General features: G+C 42.6%; 1 protein-coding gene across 1 annotated transcript in view; it reads left to right on the forward strand.

Moving 5' to 3' along the window:
- The first annotated feature begins 440 nt into the window (after positions 1–440).
- The window catches only part of SMIM14 (small integral membrane protein 14), a 24,035-nt gene continuing 7,920 nt past the window's right edge, over positions 441–16,555 (forward strand). The window contains exons 1-3 of the mRNA XM_015831948.1: positions 441–566; positions 9,273–9,378; positions 16,120–16,168. Of these exons, the coding sequence (XP_015687434.1) occupies positions 9,304–9,378; positions 16,120–16,168 (124 nt within the window). The 5' untranslated portion in view covers positions 441–566; positions 9,273–9,303. The remainder of the gene's footprint in view (positions 567–9,272; positions 9,379–16,119; positions 16,169–16,555) is intronic.

Below are 16,555 nucleotides of genomic sequence, written 5' to 3' on the forward strand. Positions count from 1 at the left end.
GACTTGTGGACTTCAACTCCCAGAATTCCTGAGCCAGCATGAGGGAAATATGGTCCCCTCATGACTTGTGGACTTCAACTCCCAGAATTCCTGAGCCCGCATGGCCGGGCTTGGAAACCTCTCCCTGTCCCCTCAGGAATTCTGGGAGTTGAAGTCCGCGAGTCATCAAAGAGCCACGGTTGCCTATCGCTGGGCCAGAGCGGCAAGCCGAGCTAGAGAGTCAAAACCGAACCGGCCAATCAGCGCCTTTCCTCGGGGCTGCCATTTGCATGCGAGTGCCAACTCAGCAGCGCAGCGTTCCGGCTGCCAAAGGGCCGGCCCCCACTGAAAAGGGATCCGTTGCAACGGGGCGGGGCTGGCGGCTGTGCTCCGCCCCGGGCGAGGGAGGGAGGGAGGGGGTAGCAAGCCCCTCCCCCTTTGTGGGAGCCGGCAGATCCGGGTCTCCTTGCAAAAAGGGCCGGAGTCTGACGTGGTCAGTGCAATCAAAACACAAGCAGGGTGGACGCGCCGGGAGGGCTTCTCTGCAGCCTGCCCAAATTGCACCGCCGCCAGCCGCAGCCAGCTTGGTGAGTTTTGGGTTCGGCTCCCGCTTCTACGCACCGAATCTCGGGCTGCCCGTCAAAAGGGACGCGGTGCAATCCGGGGTGGGCTGCAAAGGGCGTGTTGGGGACCCCTTGCGAAGTTGTGTCGCCGCCGAAACAACTTTGCAAACGGCTGGCCCCGTTGCTTTTAGCACCCCCCACCACCACCACCACCCCTCGCTCCCCCCCCCCCCCAAAAGAGATCCAGTCCCCGTTGCAAAACCGCTTGGGGAGAAAAACTCGGGGTTAAAAAAATAGCGATCTGGCGTTGCGATCCTACGATCGCCATTCGCACCCCCCCCCTCTCTCTCTCTCTCTCTCGAGGGCTTGGCGTTGGCGATCTAAAAAAAAAAAGAGAGAAGCCGGCCCTTTTTGGCTTGCTGGCTAAGTTGCGCTTGTGCATTCCGATTTCTTTGGCAACTTTATGCAGTTGATAAGCGGGTTTTTTTTTTTAATTTAATTTATTCAAGTCTTTCTGGAATTCTTGGAAAGTGATGTGTTTGTGTGGGCTCAGTGAGGTCACGGGGCATCCTTGTAGAATTTATTTATTTATTTATTTATTTATTAATTAAATTTATATACCGTCCTATCTCCCTTGCGGGGACTCAGGGCGGTGAACAGGCGATACTAAGAATGCGTGAAACGCGATGAGACAGACCCGACTCTAGAAAACAAAGAGTAAGTTATTGCTTATTATTGAATACCTTTTTAGTCTTCTGCCGTTTAACATGCTGAGCAACCGGTTGAGCCCTCTGGAGTTACCCGTGTTGAACCGCAGGTTTATCCTACTGATAAAAATCTTCACGCTTTTCCAGAATGAACTTATCCCTGGATCATAACTTCCCATCCATTTCTGAGGCCGAGCACTTTAAAGCAGGGGTAGTCAACCTTGGCTCTTTTATGACTTGTGGACTTCAACTCCCAGAATTCCCGAGCCAGCCATGCTGAGGGGATAGGAAGAGGTTTCCAAGCTGAGCCATGCTGGCTCAGGAATTCTGGGAGTTGAAGTCCACGAGTCATGAGGGGGCCGTAGTTCCCCCATGCTGGCTCAGGAATTCTGGGAGTTGAAGTCCATCAGTCATGAAGGGGCCATAGTTCCCCCATGCTGGCTCAGGAATTCTGGTGGGCTGGGGGCTGTTGTGCTTGAGAAGGAACCAATCCACCAATCGGAAAAGAGCTGGAAGGGCCCTTGGAGGTCCTCTAGTCCAACCCCCTGCTCAAGTTGAAGTCCACGAGTCATCAAGGGGCCAAAGTTTCCCTCATGCTGGCTCAGGAATTCTGGGAGTTGAAGTCCACGAGTCATAAAAGAGCCAAGGTTGACTACCCCTGCTTTAAACTGACCGTATACTTTTATTATTCCAAATGATCAGGCAGAGCCTCTTAAAAAATAAGGCGAGCGTGAAGGGTTTGTGCCTGAACAACTTTGAATCTCGGCTTCTTTTTTTTTTTGGTCTCCTGGGACAAGCCAGGGTTGACATCTCATCCAAAAATGACTTTGTAAGGTATGCACTGCTTAGTTTTTTTTTAAAAAAAATGAAAACATATATCCCCAGCACATTAGCTGACTTTGGTTAATCAGTTCTGGTCACCAGGATACAAAACAAAGGATGCTGAAGCGCCTAGAAAGTGCAGCTACAGGTATAAGAACCAGGAAGCTAAATTTCATAAACATAATTATTGTATAAGGAACTGCTAAGGGAACAACTGTTTTAGCCTCATGAAAAGAAGGCTTAGGAGAGACCTGATACCATCTTCCAATACTGGAAAGGCTGTCACCGGAAAGAGAGGGTTGATTTATTATCCTAAGAAAGGAAGGACAAGAAGTAACGGGTGGAAGATCCTCGGGAGGAGATCCAGCCTGAAAATAAGAATTTCCCAACAGCGAGAACTATTAAACAGGTGAACAGTTTTCCTCCCAGCTGCTCCATCACTGGAGATTTTCAAGAAAATATTGAACAACCGTTTGGCCTGGGATGATACAGTATAAGGCTCTTATTTTGGGCCAAGGTCCCTTCCCTAGGATTCTATCAAAGTTAAAAGGTATCCCACATTCCTACTTGAATGTGGGATACCCATATTAGGCAGGAAAGTTGGGGGGGGTCACCAAAGCAGGAGAAAATCACTTTTATATTCTTTCCAAGAAAAGGGCATATAGATAACGTTTGTTTCCTTCACTTATTTATAAAAATAAATACAGAGGAGCTGAGCTCCCCTTAAGGAAGATAACTTTTTTTTTTACCCCTTCTTCTTTTTCTGTTTGCTTTTCCTTCCCAATCCTTATTGCTTCTGAAATGTCCTCCTGTTTATTGTTGCTTAAAAAAACACACACACCCAAACTCCAGTCTAAAGTTGCAGCGGATCAACAGAGCCAATTGTGAAGTTTCTGGGCTGTAGCCAAAAGTAACTAACTTGACTCTCAGGGACGATGACCAGTGATGTATTTTCCTGCCTGCTTTTTTTCCCCCTTTAATAATTCGCCACAGGCTTTGAAATGCTGAAAGGTTTTCAAGAACAACTGATCCAGAAAATTTAAAATCCCCTTGATCAGTAATGGACCTCTGTTTATTTTTATTTATTTTTTTGTTCGTTTATTATTTTGCCTTGAATTTTATCCTATCCTTTCCTACCTTTCTCATTCTGATTTGGCTGTTTTTTTCCCCCTCTTAATTCCCATTGTATTTTATTCCTGAAAAAAAAATATGTACTTATCTCCCATTTTTTTTAGCTCAGTAATGGCATTCCTTCCCTCTGGAAGACTGGAATTAACATATGATAAAAGGTCCCTTTGGAACTGGTTTCAGGAAATGCTAACAGTTATAGATTGTTTTTTTTTTAAAAAAAAGAAACCAGTATAACCAGTTGGAAGGGATGGGAAAGAACAGTTAGCGCATAGTATGGACTTGAGGAAGAAAGATGAAAAATAAAGAGCTTTGTGGCATATTACTGGGAATTGTCCTCCTGTAAATAGCTATGGCATTAAAAAGTTATTTCTTTTCAGATTTCTTGAACCCCAAAATAATTTTCTTCTCTCTTGACTACGACCTGCAGGAATTGTCTTATGGGGACACATCTGGAGGTGTATGTGCACATGTGGCAGAGAAATGGACAAAGAGATAGATACCTTAAAGATTGACCATTATTTTGCTCTTGCTCTTGATGACACTTTTTTTTTGGCAGGTTAGATAGAAGAGGAAGATTTTATTGCAAAGGGCGGTATATTCAGCTCTATAATGCATACAATTGTTACATGTCTTCAATGCAAATTGAGTCTAGCTTTTTTTTTTTAAAGGTCCAGTTAGTAATTGTGACTGGGGATAAATTAGCCAAAGGACACACATGATCATTTAAGAAGAGGCCTTTCATACATCTTGAATTGGTGGGACCTTTACCCTTAGGGCATAAAAATGGGAAAGATCTTCAGATCTATTCACACTAACACTTGCTAGGTGGAAAACTCTTTTGAACCTCTTTGTTTTCAGTAAAATGTGTCTGTTTTTGTAACTGGAGGCTCTAATTTCTGCATGGGATCTTGTCTGCATAGCCCAAAAAGTTTAAGGATATCAAAAGACAGAAAGCTGATTAGGGATGTGCAGCCGATGGGAAGATAGTTTTAAGATATTTTGAAATCCTGCTCCTGTAAACAGATGTGAAGCCTCAGGAAAGCAGGGGGGAAATAGAATATTTAATTGGAGGGAGATTTTTCTGGTTTTTTTCCCCACACACACCCCTCGAAACACGCCAGGCTTCATAGCCACATGCCACAGGCTACAACTGCTAGCAATGCAGAATGGAACCGATAGAAGAGAATGCTTATAATTCAGGGTTGAACTAGTGTGGAAATGGCTTAACAGATAAGGATATTGGATTCTTAAGAGTTCTAGCATTTGAAGCCCTATATTTAATATCTTTACATTGTGCTCGTGCTTGTATAATTGCATATTTAAGGGCCATTATTTAAATATATTTTTTTTCCTCCACCAACAGTGTCACAGGCTTAGCGACACGCTCTTAATATTTATTTCTGGATATCTCACTTTAATTGCTTTTATAAATAACTCGGGCTCGCGTGTCTACTACTACTTCCTTCTCCTGTTTTCCCCATCACATAATCCCGTGAGGTTAGTTGGTCTGAGAGAGGGGGAGCTAGTAGCCCAAAGCCACTCGGCTAGCTTAGCCCAATGCCACTCGGCTAGCTTTCACGTCTAAAGTGGGGCTAAAATCCACAATTTCATGGGGTCAGAATCCGCAGTCTCCCAGTTTCTAGGCCAGCACCTTAATCACTAGACCAGGGATGGGGAACCTTGGCTCTTTCATGATTTGTGGGCTGGAACTCCCAGAATTCCTGAGCCAGCATGGCAGCAGGAATTCTGGGAATTGAAGTCCACAAGTCATAAAAGAGCCAAGGTTGCCCACCCCTGCACTAAACCAAACTGGCTCTCTATATGTTGTAAGGTTCTTTTTCCAGGCATGTCTTTTAGGCAAATGTATTTCGTTTTAACATCTGTTGTCAGAATTTCAAAAAAAAGTTGCAGCAGCCTCATCCTAATTGCTGCATTTTATTTTATTTTATTTTTTCCTCCCCAAATCTCCTCTGTGCCTTGCTGACTGGCTTTGATGAGATCAAGGACAGAAAGATAGCGAGCAACCTGCGATAATCCAAATTCTATCTCAGGCTTTTATTTGCAAGGTCAGGACAAACCTTGAACGATTTCAGGGCTACGACAGGAATGAAAACTCTCTCGGTCCATAATTGCCAGCCCGATATAAATACATTTTTGCCCACTGCGCTGGGCAAGGCATTAAAACGTAAGCAACACCTTTGCCCCGCAACCCAGTAATTTGCATTGTCTTACCATAACATACTGCTTTTCGTGAAAGTTTGTTCTGTCTTACGAGAAATGTCTCATTTCCTACTTTCATCAATATATTTAGCAGTGGGACATAATATATGCAAAACGAGCATCCATTTCAAGACGGAGAGTTAGTCTCCATGTCTGTGATTTTCAGCTACGGTTCTGCCATGAAGAACAGCTTACGTGTTACTCAAAATACACTTTGGGTTCTACCACCGATCTTGCCCTTCAGCGTACATGGGATGTTACTGGCTTAGTTCCTCAATTTAGTAATAATAATAGCAACAACAACAACACCCCGGACTTAACAACTGTCGATAAGAAAGACAAAAAAGTCTGGACAGCGGACGTGGCAGTGCCTGGAGACAGCAGAATAGACGAGAAAGAACTGGAGAAGATCACAAAATACAGAGACCTACAAATAGAAATAGAAAGACTGTGGCAAAGGCAAGCAAGGGTAGGACCAATAGTCATAGGCGCCTTGGGTGCAATCCCAAAACAACTGGAGCACCACTTGAACACCGTTGGCATTGACAAATTCGCCATATACCAAAATGGTATAGGGTTTCCTGCCTGAGCAGGGGGTTGAACTAGATGACCTCCAAGGTCCCTTCCAACTTTATAATTATCATTATTATTATTATTATTATTATTATTATTATTATTATTATTATTATTAGTCAATTGCAAAAGGCGGCCTTACTAGGAACCGCTTCCATCCTGCGACGATATCTGTAATACCATCAAACATCCACGTCTGCCTATCCCAGGTCCTTGGGAAGGACTCGATAGGTAGACAAAAATGCCAAATCCAGTCTGAACATCTGGCTGACTGTGCGATGATCCATAATAATAATAATAATAATAATAATAATAATAATAATAATAATAATAATAATAATAATAATAATAATAATAAAGTTGGAAGGGACCTTGGAGGTCATCTAGTCCAACCCCATGCTCAGGCAGGAAACCCTATACCAGTGGGTCTCAACCTGTGGGTCGGGACCCCATTTGGGGTCGATCGACCATTTCATGGGGGTCGCCAAGCAAGGCTGTCTGCCATTTTTTTTGTCCGCCATTTTTTCCCCTTTTCCGGCGGGTGCCTTACCTCCCTTGGGCTGGGCCAGCTGGTGGTCGGCCTGCTCCGTCTCTGCTGCTTGCCAGCTACGCCTCAGCCGGCGCAGGGGGCGGAACCACACATGCGCGGCGCTCCCGGGCAGAGAAAGTCCTCTACTTACGACCGGTTGGGTGGTTCTCGACTTACGACCGGTTTGGTCCTCGACTTATGACCCGTTGGGGTCACGGCATTAAAAAGGTTGAGAACCACTGCCCTATACCATTTCAGACAAATGGCTGTCCAGTCTCTTCTTAAAGACTTCCAGTATTGGAGCATTCACTGTTTCTGGTGGCAAGCAGTTCCACTGATTAATTGTTCTAACTGTCAGGAAGTTTCTCCTTAGTTCCAGGTTGCTTCTCTCCATGATGAGTGTCCATCCGTTGCTTCTTGTCCTGCCTTCGTATAATTTGTATAATCAGCTCTGATCCATTGTGATTCCTTCTTTAATACGATGGATGACGAGTCTCCAATCAACTGACTACAGGTGGTCCTCAGCACACGGCCACAATTGAGCCCCCAAATTGCTGTGGCTAAGGGCGACAGCTGTTAAGTGAATTTTGCGACCGTCATAAGTACAAGTCAGTTGCCAAGCCTCTGAATTTGGATCAAACACGACCACGGGGAGGCTGCAACGGCCGTAAGTGTGAAAAATGGTCCTCGGTCACTTTTCCCAGTTCCGTTGTATCTTTGAAGAGTCACTAAACAAACGGTTCAAACGGTTGTAAGTGGAGGACGACCCGTAGAGACCTTAGCGCTGAATTCCCCGCTGCTGAAATAATTTTAAAAAGCTGCTTTTAATCGCCAAAAAGTTGACCAACTTGTTTAACTCGTGCTGGAGGCTTGCTGTTTTGAAACGGTAGAAAGCAAGCCTGCAGGGTTTGGCCCATGACAAATAGAGATGGTCCTCTACGTACGACCACAACAGAGCCCAACGTTTCCGTCGCTAAGCGAGACATTTGTTAAGGCAGTTTCGTCCAGTGGTGGGATTCAGCCGGTTCGCACCACTTTGGCAAAAAAACCCGGTAAATACACACAGGGAACCGGTTGTTCACCTATTTGAATCCCACCACTGGGTTTCGTCTCATTTTACGACCTTCCTTGCCACAATTGTTAAGGGAATCCCTGCAGTTGGGTTGTTAAGTAAATATGGCTTCCCCCCATGGACTTCTGCCCCGTCAGAAGGTCGCAAAAGGGGGAATCAACGTGACCTCAAGAGGGTGCGACCGTCATAAATATGAACCCGTGGCCAAGCGCCCGGAGTTTGATCCCGCGACCGCGGGGGATGCTGCAAGGGTCATGTCTGCAAAACGGTCATAAAGTCGTTTTTTTCAGTGTTGCTCTAACTCCAAACAGTCGTTAAATGAACGGTTGCAAATCAAGGACTACCTCGTAATAGCGTTCGGCACAAAATGACTTGTGCAACTTAAGAATTAGCTGGGGGAAACTTCGGATGGCATAACGATGCGTGCGATTAATTATTGCACAATGAAAATGGCCACGTTCCGTTTTGTATTTACCTTAATGCCTTTGTTTTATACTAGTTAAACAGGTGTGGCAGGAAACGGCCGGTAAAGAGCGAGGATTTGGTTGTTTGTTTGCATCTAAAGTAGGATTTCGAGTCCTTAAATAGCTACATCCTGAAAGTTAACGTTGTGTTCTTTTATGGTTTTTATAAAGGCACGTGGTTTGCCTGCACTTTTTCTAATATCTTGTGGAAGCCTCCGTTACAGGTGTAAAATCAGGCACTGGCTACTCCTTAGCAAACCCCCCATGGACAAACTACAGATTACAGGAATAAAATACAGATTTTATTTGCATTTTATTTATTTGTATCCCGGCCTGCTCTGCAGTGGCTAAGCCTAACCCTTTGGAACATCGTTCCTTCGGAAATAAGGTTGACTCCCTCCTTCCTTTTTTGAAATCCTTGACGACGTGGTTCTGTCAGTAGGTTTGGGGACCCCAGGTTGATTCCGAGACGATCGAAGGACTTGTATTATTGTATTTTGTCACTGCCATGGGGTGGTGTGTGGGTTTTGTGGCTGATCTTTAATGCTTTACACCACCCATACGCACCGTGTGCAAGTGGGGCAGCCAGAGAGACAGTTTGGACTAGTGGTTAAGGCACTAGACTAGAAAGCAAGGGACTGTTAGTTGTCCCACTTTAGGCATGAAAGCCAGCTGGGCGACTTTGGGCTAATCACCAGGAGACGGTGAGTTCTAGTCCCACCTTAAGACTGAAGACCAGCTGTGTAACTTTGGGCTAATCACCAGGAGACGGTGAGTTCTAGTCCCACCTTAAGCCTAAAAACCAGCTGTGTAACTTTGGGCTAATCACCAGGAGACGGCGAGTTCTAGTCTCTCCTTAAGCCTGAAAACCAGCTGTGTATCTTTGGGCTAATCGCCAGGAGACGGTGAGTTCTAGTTCCACCTTAAGACTGAAGACCAGCTGTGTAACTTTGGGCCAATCACCAGGAGACGGTAAGTTCTAGTCCCACCTTAAGCCTGAAAGCCAGCTGGGTGACCTTGGGCCAGTCATTCTCTCTCAGCCCACCCCACCTCACAAAGTTGTGGTCATGGGGGAAAAAATAAGAGAAAAGTGTTTTGGATATGTTTGCCGTCTTGAGTTATTTGTGAAAACAAGACAGGCGGGATGTAAATACATGAACGAATAAAAATAAATATAAATAAATAAACACAGCCAATTTTGTTTCTCTCTAGGGTCCATTAACGCTCCAGGTCCATCCCTAACATGGCGGAAGGCGGCTTCGACCCCTGTGAGTGTATTTGCGCGCATGAGCACGCCATGAGGAGGTTGATCGATCTGGTAAGGATCATCTGGGAGACGATGTTCTCGTTCTTTGGAGTTGGCTGCTTTGAAGAGTCTTCAGATCAAATCTGCACGTTTTTAAGGGCAGGCCCCGCTTGGATTTCCCACACCATGGAGTAAAATGCAAATGGCAATATGTTCTGGAGACCCCTCCCACCTTCCCACACAGATGAAGGAAAGGAGGGATAGACAGATAAATAGACATTCACCTGTGCTAGTTCTATATATCGTGTTTTCCCAAAAATAAGACCGGGTCTTATATTAATTCTTGCTGCAAAAGACACATTAGGGCTTATTTTCTGGTTAGGCTTATATTCTGGAAAATACGGTACTAAATGCGTCCATCTGGCTGATGATCTTAACTGGGGCTTATTTTTGGGGTGGGGCTTATATTATGAGCATCCTGAAATAATAACAACAACAACAAAAACAACAACAACAACAACAACAACAATAATAATAATAATAATAATAATAATAATAATAATAATAATAATAATAATAATAATAATAATAATAATAATAATAATAATTGAAGAAAGAAACCGAGGGACTAATTCTGGCTGCACAAGACCAAGCCTTAAGGACAAATGCATACAAAGTCAAAATTGAGAAGACAGCAACAGACAGTAAGTGCCGCCTATGCAAAGAAGCTGAAGAAACAGTGGACCACCTGGTAAGCTGCTGCAAGAAGATCGCACAGACTGACTATGAGCAGCGACATGACAAAGTAGCAACAATGGTGCATTGCAAGATCTGCAAGAAATGTCATTTGCCCGTAAGGAAGAACTGGTGGGATCATAAAATAGAGAAAGTCATAGAAAATGATAAAGTTAAACTGCTCTGGGACTTCAGAATTCAAACAGACAAGCGCCTGCCACATAACACCCCGGACTTAACAATTGTCGATAAGAAAGACGAAAAAGTCTGGATAGTGAACGTGGCAGTGCCTGGAGACAGCAGAATAGACGAGAAAGAACTGGAGAAGATAACAAAATACAAAGACCTACAAATAGAAATAGAAAGACTGTGGCAAAGGCAAGCAAGGGTAGTACCAATAGTAATAGGCGCCTTGGGTGCAATCCCAAAACAACTGGAGCACCACTTGGACACCATCATCGGCACTGACAAATTCGCCATCAGTCAATGGCAAAAGGCCGCCTTACTAGGAACTGCTTCCATCCTACGACGATATCTGTAATACCATCAAACATCCACATCTGCCTATCCCAGGTCCTTGGGAAGGACTCGATAGGTAGACAAAAATGCCAAATCCAGTCTGAACATCTGGCTGACTGGGCGATGATCAATATAATAATAATAATAATAATAATAATAATAATAATAATAATCCTCATATCTATACACTGCTTAGCTAGGAGTTTGCATTATAGAAACCGTTCCATTTGATCTCCAGAAAGGCAGCCCACAGTATGACACCCTTTTACACGCCGAGATTAGGAAGGCAAATGTCAGTTGAGACACTTCTGGAAGGTAGCGGGGTGCACCAAGCAACTACTCCTACCTTCCAAAGTAGGAAACAAGTTTAGGGTGCGAAGAGATTTATTATTATTTTTTAGGGCAGGAGATTTGAGTCCACCAGCCTTTTGCAGCTGAGCTGTTCTGCTACAGTGGTCTTAACTAGTTCCTGAAATGTTATATGAAACTTTTGAAAAGTGAAATGAAGCAGTGAGACTTTTCATGTCAGCTGTAGTAGTTACGCTTCGGGGATTAAAGGGACTTCTCCTTTGCTTGCTATAACTGTCTCGTTCCTACACCTGGGACAATTGTTCGTAAACATCTTCCATCATTTTCAGGAGTCCTAGTATCCTAACAGGTTGGATATGATTTAAAGAAAATCCAGGGGCTGCAATCTCTGTAGCTGGTGTATGCAGAAGTGAGGATTGTATTTTTCTTCTGGGATAACTTGCGTATTTTACAGAATAACAAGAGTTGGAAGGGATCTTGGAGGTCATCTGGTCCAACCCCCTGCTCAGGCAGGAAACCCTATACCATTTCAGAGAAATGTTGTCCAATCTCTTGTTTAAAACTTCCAGTGTTGGAGCATTCACAACTTCTGGAGGCAAGGAGTTCCACTGGTTATTTGTTCTCACTGTCAGGAAATTTCTCCTTAGTTCCAGGTTGCTTCTCTCCTTGCTTAGTTTCCAACTGTTGCTTTGTGGAGGGTCTTCTCAATTTTTATGCCCTCTTTCCACATGCTGAAAAAAAATTACCGGAAGATAGAAATGGACTTTCATAAATCACACAAAATAATGAAAAAAAATTTGGTAATCTTTGATCGTATTAGTATTTTTGGGACAGCCAAGCAAAAGTCCGCACAACAGAATGTGGTGTTACTGTAGGAGTTATATGTTCTGTCTAAGAGCTGCGACAGCCACCAAGAATCCTTGAGATTTAATTTTCAACAAGCACTGATGATGTTACCTAGTCGGGTAATGAAACGTCTGTAAGAAAACAAGCAAGCTCAGAGAGCACCAAGAACCCCTCGTTTCAATCCTGAGCGACGAATATTCTCCTTTATTGGTATTTGTTTCCCCCCTCCTAGCAATTCTCCTGTCTTGTCATCCACAGGCAGACTTTTTATCATTACCCTAATCCACAATTACTCAAGTGGCATCAATATAATGAAAAATGGGACAGATGGACTTTAAAGATTAAAGAGAAAGAAGACTCGGTGTACTTTAGAACATGGGATCATTTCCATCAATGGCTAGAAAGACGAGTCAGAGAAAGGAATGAGACATGTAATTTTGAACATATATTAGCAAGAAGGCTATTGAGTGATGAATTAACATATTGTTTATGGTAATTAACTACATCTATTATTGTTAGTTAAATACATGTACCCAGACATTATGCTGTTTGCTAAATATTGGAAATGTTATTTGGATAAACCCCAACCTCAACCCTAACCCAAATCCTAACCCTAATCCCGACCCCATCTTATTCCAAACCCTATAAAACTAATAAAATCTCTCTCTCTCTCTCTCTCTCCCCCTCTCTCTCTCTCTCTCTCTATCTATCTCTAACTATCTAACTATCTATCTATCTATCTATCTATCTATCTATATCTATATATTAAAAACTTAGCTTTCGTCAGCGTCTCCTAACAGCGTCTGCTGACAAAAGCTAAGTTTTTAATAAATTTTTAGTCTCAGTGATCTGTGTTTTAGTTTTTGAATATGAATATACCTGAGACTCGTATCTTCAAAACCATTTTATCTATCATCTATCTATCTATCTATCTATCTATCTATCTATCTATCTATCGAGAGAGAGAATGAACAATTCTGTATTGTTCTACGGAAATTGCTGGGAAGTTCACACTGATGTTTTTATTTTTCCCAGCACAAAACGAGTATGTGTTCCTTGTTCATTTCCTAAAGTTATTGTATCAAACTATTCTTAGATCCGGATTTGAGATCCCTACACATGAGTAGCTTCACGCTGGCAGTTTCTTGGGTAGCTGTTACTCTACATTACTATGCAGCTAGTCCTCAAGTTAGGACCACAGCGGAGCCCAACATTTCCGTTGTTAAGTGAGACATTTGTTAAGCAAGTTTTGCCTCATTTTACGACCTTCCTTGCCACAGTTGTTAACGTGAATCACTGCAGTTGTTAAGTTAGCAACATGGCCTCCCCCTTGACTTTGCTTGTCAGAAGGTCACAAAAGGGGATCAACACGACCCCGGGGGAACACTGCCACCGTCATAAATGCGAGTCGATGGCCAAGCGTCTGAATTTTGATCACGTGGCCATGGGAGGGATGCTGCAAACGGTCGTAAGTGTGAAAAACGGTCCTAGGTCACTTCGGTGCCGTTGTAACTTCGAACGGTCACTAAATGAATTGTTGTTAAGTTGTATGTGCCTCGAGGATGACCCAAGTCCACCAGGGGGAGCCCCTGAGCTGAAATCCTGCTTACAGGTTTGTTATTTCAACTTTGCAACTGAATTTTTTTTTTTAAGGTGATATTCCTTACCTTGATGAAGTTGGCATGGTGGCCTAGAGGTGGTGCTCTCGCCTCACAATCAGGAGGCCGCAAGTTCAATCCTGGGTAGAGGCAGATATTTCTCTCTCTGGGTGCAAAGAGTAATTGTCTGCAGCCGAACTCCTCCTAATAATAATAATAATAATAATAATAATAATAATAATAATAATAATAATAATAATAATAATAATAATAATAATAATAACAACAACAATAACAATAATAATGAAAATTGAAGAAAGAGACCGACAACACAACAATAACAACAATAACAATAATAATGAAAATTGAAGAAAGAGACCGAAGAACTAATTCTGGCTTCACAAGACCAAGCCTTAAGGACAAATGCATACAAAGTCAAAATTGACAGTAAGTGCTGCCTATGCAAAGAAGCTGAAGAAACAGTGGACCACCTGGTAAGCTGCTGCAAGAAGATCGCACAGACTGACTACAAGCAGCGGCATGACAAAGTAGCAACAATGGTGCATTGGAAGATCTGCAAGAAATATCATTTGCCCGTAAGCAAGAACTGGTGGGATCATAAAATAGAGAAAGTCATAGAAAATGATAAAGTTAAACTGCTCTGGGACTTCAGAATTCAAACAGACAAAGCACCTGCCACATAACACCCCGGACTTAACAATTGTCGATAAGAAAGACAAAAAAGTCTGGATAGTGGACGTGGCAGTGCCTGGAGACGAGAAAGAACTGGAGAAGATAACAAAATACAGAGACCTACAAATAGAAATAGAAAGACTGTGGCAAAGGCAAGCAAGGGTAGTACCAATAGTAATAGGCACCTTGGGTGCAATCCCAAAACAACTGGAGCACCACTTGAACACCATCATCGGCATTGACAAATTCGCTATTAGTCAATTGCAAAAGGCGGCCTTACTAGGAACTGCTTCCATCCTGCGACGATATGTGTAATACCATCAAACATCCACATCTGCCTATCCCAGGTCCTGGGTAAGGACTCAATAGGTAGACAAAATGCCAAATCCAGTCTGAACATCTGGCTGACTGTACGATGATCCATAATAATAATAATAACAGAATTGGAAGGGACGTTGGAGGTCATCTAGTCCAACCCTCTGCTCAGGCAGGAAACCCTATACCATTTCAGACAAATGGCTGTCCAGTCTCTTCTTAGAAACTTCCAGTGTTGGAGCATTCACCGCTTCTGGAGGCAGGTTGTTAATGCTCAGCTCCATAGTCTAACAGAAAAAGCAAAAAATTCCTTACCCTTAAAGACAATCTGTTTTCAATCTCTGCTATCCTAAACTTCAAAATTCTTGGAAAACCCTTGGATATTCTCCAAAGATAAGAATGCAAGTACATAAATGATTCTGATCTGTAGAATTCTGAATATGGCGAGTTTTTCCTCTGGAAAGGATATCTTTTACACTAAGACTCTATTAAAAAAAAAACTCGTTTCATGAGGTTTACTAAGGACTTTTCCAAGTGACGCTGCTGCTCTTTCAAAAGACGGGGCCACCGTCTCCGATCTTAATGTATAGTCGCCGTGTCTTGCCTTGATTTAATTTCGGCTGGCTAATTCCCAAGAGCACAATTGGGATTCTGCCCGACGGTCGTGATGATGGAATTAAGAATCAAGAGTCTAATAAATGAAAGGAGCTCTCTAAGAGCTACTAACGCAGCCATATGGCTTTCCATCAGCTTACATTTATGTTAATATTGCCCTCTTTGGTTTAAAAGGAAAAAAAACACCCACACAGTAAGGTAGAAGTCTGTTTATAGACTCATTAGAAGCAATAAAAAGTCAGGCTCCATTCCTAGGGATATAATACCATTTCAGACAAATGGCTGTCCAGTCTCTTCTTAAAAACCTCCAGTGTTGGAGCATTCACCGTTTCTGGAGGCAGGTTGTTCCACTGGTTAATTGTTCCCACTGTCAGGAAGTTTCTCCTTAGTTCTAGGTTGCTTCTCTCCTAGATTAGTTTCCATCCGTTGCTTCTTGTCCTGCCTTCAGTTTGATCGTATTTTATCTATCTACATCTTAAATTGCCGTATTTGATTCTAGTTTCATTTTAAAAATGAATTTTATCCCAATTTCATTTTAAATTGTATTTTATTTCTGTTTCATTCTAAAATTATACTTTAACCAGTTCCATTCTAAATTGTTTTTACTGCATTTTAGTATAACATGTGTTTGGAACGCTGCACCTTGATATAATGGCCCACGGGCTAATCAATAAAGATTATTATTATTATGAGTACTGTAAAGCAGTCCAGGATTTGGAAGGCAAATGAGTATGCTGTGTATAGGTCCTATTTTCCCCTAGAACAGAATCAGTGTCAAGAGTTTTAGGAAACACATATAATGATAGCATCATTTAGTGTTCCTAAAATTTCCAATTATATATAGTAATAAACTTGCATAGTTACAGAGGGCAATTTATGGTGGCGTTGAACTTTATTGGCCAATGTCAGATTTTCTCCGAAATTTTTTATTGGCTCTGCTGTGAATAGTGAGAAATTCTGATGAATATCTACATTTCTGTAGATATTCCTACAGTTCGTAGGAACTTATGGAATAAGATGCACAAGCCACGTTTTTCCACAGGGCAGGCAATTATGACTGATGGCAGAAATGGATTTCTTGTGTACATTTAATTTTCCAGGGTATTTTAATCTTTGGAGATTGTCCAGCAAGCTTCAAAGCTGGTGAAATCTAATTAAATTCGTGTCCTTGTCTTCATTTCAGTTACGGCAATCTCAGTCCTATTGCACGGATACAGAATGTCTTCAGGAACGTAAGTACTTGGAAGGCCAGAATATTTACTACGAATAGATGGTTACAATGTGAAACATGATGAAGAACTAATACATTACGCTAGCCAGTGTAAGCCAAAATAAGTTAATCTGCACATGCCACCTTTTGTCTTGCCTCTGTTCTGATTAACACAGGCATCCTCTTATTAGTTATGATTTAATCTGAACTGGGGGGGAAAATACATTGACGTTTTTAGCATATAATAGCATCTTAATAATAATAATAATAGTAAAGTTGGAAGGGACCTTGAAGGTCATCTAGTCCAACCCCCTGCTCAGGCAGGAAACCCTATACCATTTCGGACAAATGGCTGTCCAGTCTCTTCTTAAAAACTTCCAGTGTTGGAGCATTCACCGCTTCTGGAGGC

The sequence above is a fragment of the Protobothrops mucrosquamatus genome, unplaced genomic scaffold (assembly GCF_001527695.2).
Source record: "Protobothrops mucrosquamatus isolate PMUCROS unplaced genomic scaffold, P.Mucros_1.0 scaffold_292, whole genome shotgun sequence".
Lineage (NCBI taxonomy): Eukaryota > Metazoa > Chordata > Lepidosauria > Squamata > Viperidae > Protobothrops > Protobothrops mucrosquamatus.